The following is a 7,719-nucleotide window of genomic DNA, read 5'->3' on the forward strand; positions in this document are numbered from 1 at the left end:
GAGAGAATTATTCCTTCCATGACTCTTGGGATAGCAGAATACTACCTGAACATCTCATATGCCTTCTGTATTACAAATGCACACTTTGTATTTGAAAAGACTGTTGTTGAAATTCAGGACTTGCTTCCTACCTTAAGAGCAAATCTATCTGTTAAAATTATTTAATCACTACATACATAATAACTTCTTGATAAATTCTACAGTCTTCTACGTGGTTTTGTTTTGTTTTGTTTTGTTTCTTAGTCATTGGACTTACAGTTGTCAAAAAAAAATACATAACTAAACGTATAAATGTCCCTTAAAAAGTGTTGCATTTCCACATGCTGGAGAGTTGGGTTACACAATTCTGTCATCCAAACAGAACAGTCATACAGGCCAATACACAACTTCTCATCTATTCAAATCATCTTTTAATAATGGATTATATCTACTACCCTGCAGACAGGTAAAATGCTTTTCTCCTTAAGCTGTCTTCTGGAAATGGACAATGGACTGAGATATTTCCTTAATGACTACAGATATCTTCCCTATAGATTCTTTGACAGAATTTTATGGAGCTGACTGAAGAGTTCCTTCAAACTTTATTCTTACAATCAAACAAAAATAAAAACTACTTTCATGCAAGTGTTTTTTTTATTGGAAAATAAATATTCCATTTATTATTAAATTTAAGTTTCCCCACTTTTTTCTGTTTTCTTATCATTGTTTTTTTCCTACTTTCTTCAGAGGAGAAAAGAAAAAGAGTAGAGAGCCTGTTTCCTTTCCTCTTTATGTTTGTTTGTTTGTTTGGGTTTTTTTGTTTGTTTGTTTGTTTTTTCTTCAACTGAAAGAAGGAATAACCCATAGAAAACACATTACAGCATAGAAAACTTCAGAGTATTGTCATTCCAAGTAGGTTTTTTTCCCCCACCCATTCTGTTAACTGGTTAATCAGAGGGAGAACTGAAAATGAGTTTTCTTTTGTTTCAAGCCCTGGACTCAGACTTTTTCAGTTCGTGCAAAGCTCCACTCCGGACAGCCCTCTGTTTTCCTAATTCTCTCTCTGAAGAAGCAGTAAAAATGGAAGTAATCATCACTCATCTGATCCAGGCCTAGTTTTATGAACAAATATTTTCTGTGCTGATTTATTCAATCATATCCCATCTCTTTTTCATACTCAAATAATAAGACTAATAACCATGATACTGGAACATTGGTAGCACATCTCCAACTATCTGCAAACATTATTCCTACTCTACTGCATTCAATATTATCCTTAAGAAAATTCTCTGAACTGGAAAAGCTGATAAATGCAACAAATGGTGGAAAATAGCTTGAAGAAACAATGAGTCAATAATGAAGTACAAGTACTTTCTGTGACAATATGATCAGGCTGCTGCTATTGTTTCCAGTCATTAAAAAATAAAAATAAAAATAAAAATAATAATAAAAAAAAGTTTAAAGACATTGTTATTCAAGTTGGAAATACTTATTGTGATATCTGAGATGTTGGTTGCAGTTTCTTCCCTGTTAATGTTATTAAGCTTCATGTTGAAGCAGCTTTAAAGACTAACTACATACTATCTTAAGCACCAATGAATTAGACACTGATAATGTTTTAAGATGAGTTGACTGATTTACTTACCACCTGTCTGACTAACTTCAGAAGAGAAAACCAGACATCTGTGACAGAAAATTATATGCCTAGGTGCATTCAGGGACATTCCTAATGTTTTAAGCTGAGGGTTCAACAGCTACTTTTGTCCCCCAAAAAATGTGTAAATAATGTTTATTTCCCTGCCTATAGAATAAAAACAAAAGCAGACCTAAAAAAACAACACACATCATCATCACTATTTTTACTGTACTTTAAGTCTAGTTAAAACAAGGTGATTAATCATTACCTCACTTTTCCTCAAGATTTTTTTATACTGCTTTCCATCCTAAAGATAGCGTAAATAAAAAGTGCAAAAGAAATGCTTATTTCAGAAGTCTGGCATCCATTTACATTTGTCCTTTGTTGGTACTGTGCTTTGACAAAGCAAGTCATCCTACAAACGCTGTGTTTGTTACAAGTGTTAAATCCACTGGAACAGGAAGACCAAAAAAATACAGAGATAGCATCATTCTACACTCCCACTGTGATTCATCAACAAATGAAATGCTGGCAGATAGCATAAGCTCTGGCTCCAGATCAGGAGACCAGGCAACCAAAAGAAAGCTAACAGACTGGATATGATCTTTATTTTTACAATGTTAGTACAAGTTTGTGCACTAATCTAGGCCCATAATTGATGCAAGAGATAGCTTACATATCAATATAATAAATATATTTTACTAGCAGCTTAAAAATTTGCTTTGCTTTCTGTAACATAATATGACGTTTATGAAAGAAAAAAGACTGTCCAGGAGAGAAAACTGAACCAAGTTCTGTTTTCAAAGCAACATGCAAACAAGAATCAAATCCACTTGACAGATTTTATTTGCAGCTGCAAACCAAGTCACAGAGGACTACATCTGCATGGAGCAGACAACTCTGCATCACAAGGATGCTGCTCTAAGAAGACCCTTACCAGCCTTCACAAGCCACAATATAACTATATAAAAGATTCATAGCAACTATCCTTTCCCAGCGCAGATTAATCCTGATCAAAGAAGTCAAACCAATGATACACGTTTGCATACTTTCTGATGACACATTCAAACTAAAGTTTTGAAGAGAAACAAAATTAAGAACCTACCCAGTGAACCAACTATGTTGCACCTTGTGGATCTTTGTCATGCCCAAAACAATACCCATCTGTTAGAGAAGTATTCTGGCCATACAACAAGGTAAACTCCACAAGCAGATGGTGCCTGATGATACGCTGTCAAATGTAAATAGCCACATTTCAAAAAAATATCGCCTAACAGCAAGCATCAACAAATAAGGTGATATAAGCCACTCAAAAAACATATCACTTATTCATTTTTGTTGGCAAGGCAGAGACATAAACAGTACTTTGGGGAACTATACATACCACCAAAATTACAGCACGGAATGATAGAAACAAACAAACAAACAAAAAAAAAAAAAAAACAAACAAAAAAAAAAAGTCCATTCAAACATGATAATGACAGGCACACCAAGATAAAACTACTTAGCAAAACAACTGGAATAGGCAAATTGCAGAAATCCTTACTGGGAAAAGAAAAAAAAAATATGGACTTTAACCCTTTGAAGACACACAGTGATGTTACATGTGCAGCACCTATTGAGGCAAGGTCTACATTTGCTTGTATTACACAGATTTCCATGGAACATGGTTACAGAAGAAAAAAACTGACATTATTTTTATATCATTTTTATTAAAACGTTCTGGATGTGTCAGGAGGCTGCGTTGTGTCACATGGTTCCTGCAGCAGTGCAAACGTTTACACCTGGTCCCACTGGGGAAGAGATCAGGGAGAAGCCCAGCCCTTGCCTTGTGACCACAGCAACGCTCAGCAGCACCAGGCCACAATCCCCATAATTGTACTTATGCAGCAGCCACAGGCTCTGAGCGTGGACATTCACTGCTACCAGTGCCCTCACAGTGAAAATAGCATTGCCATTTTAAGTGCATTCAGACGTGCACGATGTGGGGATGTCAACCCTACTCAGGCTGGTGTCCTTCTGCTGCTCTGGTAGACCTGGCCCTTTCCTGATCACGAGCGCTGCATCTGGGGGCAAGAGAAAGGCTGATGTAGGATGGCTCCAGGGCTGCAGCCCTGCCCCAGGAACAGCTCCACTTGGGCCTCTGGCACAGGGGGCGTTGCCAGCACATGGAGGGAAGCAATCCTTCCTCCTGCAGCATGGCCAGCACCCAGCCCCTCAGTCCAAGCACAGCCAAGAACATCCTGCTTGGGTGCTGAGGGCCCTCACCTTCATCCCCCCGGGCAGTGGTGACTCTGTCACAGTGGGTGGCAGGGAGCGGCCACTGTGACCATAGAGCCTGCAAGCAGAACAAACGTTGCCAACCTCAGGCCCTGTGTCAGTGCGACTTGGTGAGGTGCGGAGAGGGCAGGGACGAAGGGGCTGCCTGAGGCTGATAGTGGGAGGAAGGCTCCCACCCCTCAGAGGCCTGAGCTGTAAACTCACCTTCATCCTTCTTCTCCCTCAGAGTTGGCAGAGGAGTGTGCAGAGGTGAAAGCCCAGCATTGCCGGAGCAGAAACTCTGCAAGTGCTCGCTGTCAATGTGCGCCATGTGCTCAAGCATGCAGGAGGCTCCCAGCTTGAGGGAACCTGGTGAGAGTCAAGTATCCCAACTTACAGCTCCACGCTGCCAGGCACAGACCTTTTGGGGCTCAGCCTGTGGCTGAGCGGGTAGGCAGGGGTGCACTGGGACTCCCCAGCCACTGCAGGCAGGGCCCCTCTACTCCTCGGCCTTGGGGGAACCACTTGGCCTGTGGCTGCCTGCTGGGACCAATGCCCACTTCCCCTGAACAGCCTTCAGCCCTGCCCCTCATCCAGCAGGGCAGGCACAGTGCAGGCCCATGGGGACAGCCCTCAGGGACAGCCCTCAGGGACAGCTGGCCCTGCACTGTGCTCACTGCTTTTGCTCTCTCCTATCCAGCATGCATGCTGTGCGGCCAGACAGATGCCGACCCGGACATCTGTGGGCCCAAGCATCTGGACTATGGGATATGTGCTCATGCATTCTGTATGGTGAGTTCCCCCACAGCTCCCTCCTTTTGCCTTCCTCCAAGCAATGGTTCCTTCCTTTCTGTCCTCACACAATCCTGCTCTTTTCTCTTGAACAGGCATTTTCCAATGGCCTTTTCCAGCAGGCAAGAATAGTCAGCACAACTGCAGAGGTGACCCCAGAAGACGTCCAACGCGTAATCCAGGAAGCGGAGCACAAGGTGAGGACCTGAGGTCGGTTTGGGCCAGGAGAGGCTCCTCAGGCACAGCCTGGTCCCGAGGAAGCAATCCCGACCTGCATCCTGTGTCCTGAGCCCTGCCCAGAGGCGTGGGGGCCAGCAGCAATGGCCCTGAGCTTGCTCCTGATGATGTTGCTCTGCTCCTTCCAGCACTGCTTCATTTGTGGCAAACTGGGGGCCCCCATCACCTGTGCAGAGACGGGCTGTGAACTGAGTTTCCATCTGCCCTGTACCCGGCAGGGTGAATGTGTCACACAGTACTTTGGAGAGTACAGGTAAGGGCTGCCAGGCCTCGCCTGCAACCCCTGCTGTCAGTACCAGACAAGAAAGTGAGGAATCCGCTGTGACACTTCTCAGCAGCCTGCAGAGCCAGGGCCAAGGCCCAGGGCTCCTTCCTGTTCTTCTGCCCTCCTTGCAGCTCTTCTCACCTTGCTTGCCCCTTCCGTCTTCCCCCAGTTCATTCTGCCGGAAGCACAGCCCTAAGCAGGCTGCGGAGGCGGCTCCAGAGCAGAATACCAACTGCATTATCTGCATGGAGCCAGTGGAGGACAAGAAGTCCTACCTCACCCTGGTGTGCCCAGCCTGCAAGCACGCCTGGTTCCACCGGGCCTGCATCCAGGTAGGAGCCCTCCCCTCAACCTGCGGGCAAGCAGCAGTGGGCTGCCAACAGCAGCCAAGCCTGCTCCTGCTCCCACTAACTGTGTTTCTGCTACAGGGACAGGCCATCCGTGCAGGCGTCAACTGCTTTCAGTGCCCCCTCTGCAGAGATGCGGATGCCTTTCTATCTAACATGCTCGTCATGGGCATCCGAATCCCACTCAGGTTGGTGTTTTTCTGCCGGCTCTGAAGACACGAGGGCACCAGAGCTGCACCTGCCCAGAGAGTGCTAGGGCAATCTGGGCCCTTGGCTGCCCATGAACCCTGGCTGCCCTCAGCCTCACTGAGAAGCTGCAAATGGGGTTGGGGTGGAAGAACAGTGCTGCTCTGGGTCAGCCGTAGTCCAGGGGCAGCGGGAGCTCATCACGTATTCTTCATTCTCTGGCAGCGGGCCAACGTGGGAGGATGGCAATGCATACGCATCGCTGGGTTTGAGACACGAGCGCTGCGATGCCAGCAAGTGCCTTTACCCACTAGGCAGGGAGCAGGCAGAGGGAGAGGGGTGAGTTACCTCAGCAGCCCTCTGGGGCTATGCATGGGATCTCAGCCTCACCACAGGCTATGGGAACAAGCACTCCTTGGCTCAGCTCCCTTTGTCCTCACAGACACAACCTGTTTGTTTCCCCAGGCCCTGGGAGCTCCTCCTGTGCAGCTCCTGTGCTGCGGAAGGCACTCACCGGTGCTGCTCCTACCTGAGCAACAACGCAGACGCTTGGGAGTGCGAGGCCTGTGCTGGCGTGGGCACCGGTAAGAAGCAAATAGCCAGGCGGGGGCCAGGCAAGGTCTGGCAGTGGGTGCGTGGGGCAGCCTGGCCAAGTCTCTCTGACCACAGCAGGGCTAGAGGCCCATCCTGCTGACCTGCCTGCCTCCACTTACAGCCTCCAGTGTCAACTTAGAGGTCAACGGCCCCAGCACCGCCAGCCAACGTGGACTGCTGCCATCCCATGGCTCCACAGCTCCTGAGAGAAGCAGCTCCAGCACTGCAAGCCAGGCAGAAACAGGACCTGTTCACAGTTCCATCGTGCCTGTGAGCGGCAGCCAGTCCAGCCAGCCTGGGACAGCCCAAACGGATGAAGACATCCGTAATCATCCCCGAGGTTGCCGTGGGAGCAGCCATGCTGACAGATGCCCCCCAACATCAGCCAGTCAGAGGGCATCACGGTCCTCACGGGCTTCCCTGGCAGTTGGCAGCCGCAGGTCCAGACTGGGAGAGCGGACACGGACACGAAGCCGCTCCCCAATAAATTCTCAGGCCCTGGATTCCCACAGCCGTCCCCAGAGGCGCTCCAGGAGGAGCCAGGCACCAGCTGGAAGGGCAGAGAGTGGCTCCCAACACTACACCAGACGGGGAGCACTGGGGCCATCAGGGGATTCCCCAGCAGCTGGTCGCAGAGGCCAGACCAGGCAGCAGGCCCAGACACGAAGCCGCTCCCCTGTGGAACGTCGGGCTGCAGAATCCCGGGGCCAGCTCCAAAGACACCACAGGAGCCAGTCCAGGCGACGAGGGCCAGCCCAGGTGCAAAGCCGCACCTGGGGACATCAGGTTGAGAAACCCCACAGCCGGCCTCAAAGATGCCGCAAAACTAGGCGAACTTGAGCCCCACATGCTAGCTCTGGTCCTCAGAGGCCAGCACAATAAAAATTGAAGATCTCATAGATATTTCTCAGTGTGGTTCTTCTCTGCTTTTCCCAAGGTGGGATGCCTCTGGGGCTGGAAGCACAGGGTTGTCTTCTCCCAGCCACCTATCCCCCCATACCTTCCTTCCCGTGCCTGGATCTAGGCAGAGCTGGGTTCCAGTCCCAGCTTCACTGGGGCTCAATATCTCCAGTGCCCACAGGCAGGGCCATGATAGAAGGGGCAGCCCTTTTCTGGTGGTGCTTCTGGCCTTGGGTCTGTCACTGCATTCAGGGCATGCAAGTTGCCTCCCCCACAAGCCAGCTGTGGGCTGGGCCACTGCTTGCCTGGGCTCTCCTCCTGCACTGATGCAATGCCAGCAGCTCTGAGTGGTGGTTCTGCTTTGGGGATGCTACAGCAAGGACATATATCCTTGGTGAAAGCTCTAGTCAGGAAGACCAGAAGCACTGAATTCCAGTTATGTAAGCACATACTTCAGAAAATATTTATTGCATTTAGCACCAGAATTATGACTGATGTCAATTTAAATAAATGCAGAGCTCGGA

The 7,719-nt window shown here is 48.3% G+C and overlaps 1 protein-coding gene across 1 annotated transcript; it reads left to right on the plus strand.

The window, feature by feature from the left end:
• The first annotated feature begins 4,426 nt into the window (after positions 1 to 4,426).
• Positions 4,427 to 7,135, plus strand: LOC140247922 (uncharacterized). Its single transcript, XM_072328122.1, has 7 exons — positions 4,427 to 4,666; positions 4,762 to 4,863; positions 5,032 to 5,156; positions 5,338 to 5,703; positions 5,927 to 6,040; positions 6,167 to 6,285; positions 6,417 to 7,135. Exons 1-7 carry the CDS (start codon positions 4,427 to 4,429, stop codon positions 7,133 to 7,135), a joined length of 1,785 nt encoding a protein of 594 aa, XP_072184223.1.
• Positions 7,136 to 7,719: the final 584 nt, after the last annotated feature.

Source organism: Excalfactoria chinensis, chromosome 2, assembly GCF_039878825.1.
Source record: "Excalfactoria chinensis isolate bCotChi1 chromosome 2, bCotChi1.hap2, whole genome shotgun sequence".
NCBI lineage: Eukaryota > Metazoa > Chordata > Aves > Galliformes > Phasianidae > Excalfactoria > Excalfactoria chinensis.

What these genes read in the sequence shown, in the direction of transcription:
- LOC140247922 (XM_072328122.1), top strand. Translation starts at nt 4,427, where the DNA reads ATGCCCACTTCCCCTGAACAGCCTTCAGCCCTGCCCCTCATCCAGCAG. An exon ending in GAGCAGGCAGAGGGAGAGGG is followed by an intron (nt 6,041 to 6,166) that starts GTGAGTTACCTC and finishes TTGTTTCCCCAG; the next exon opens with GCCCTGGGAGCTCCTCCTGT. An exon ending in CTGTGCTGGCGTGGGCACCG is followed by an intron (nt 6,286 to 6,416) that starts GTAAGAAGCAAA and finishes CTCCACTTACAG; the next exon opens with CCTCCAGTGTCAACTTAGAG.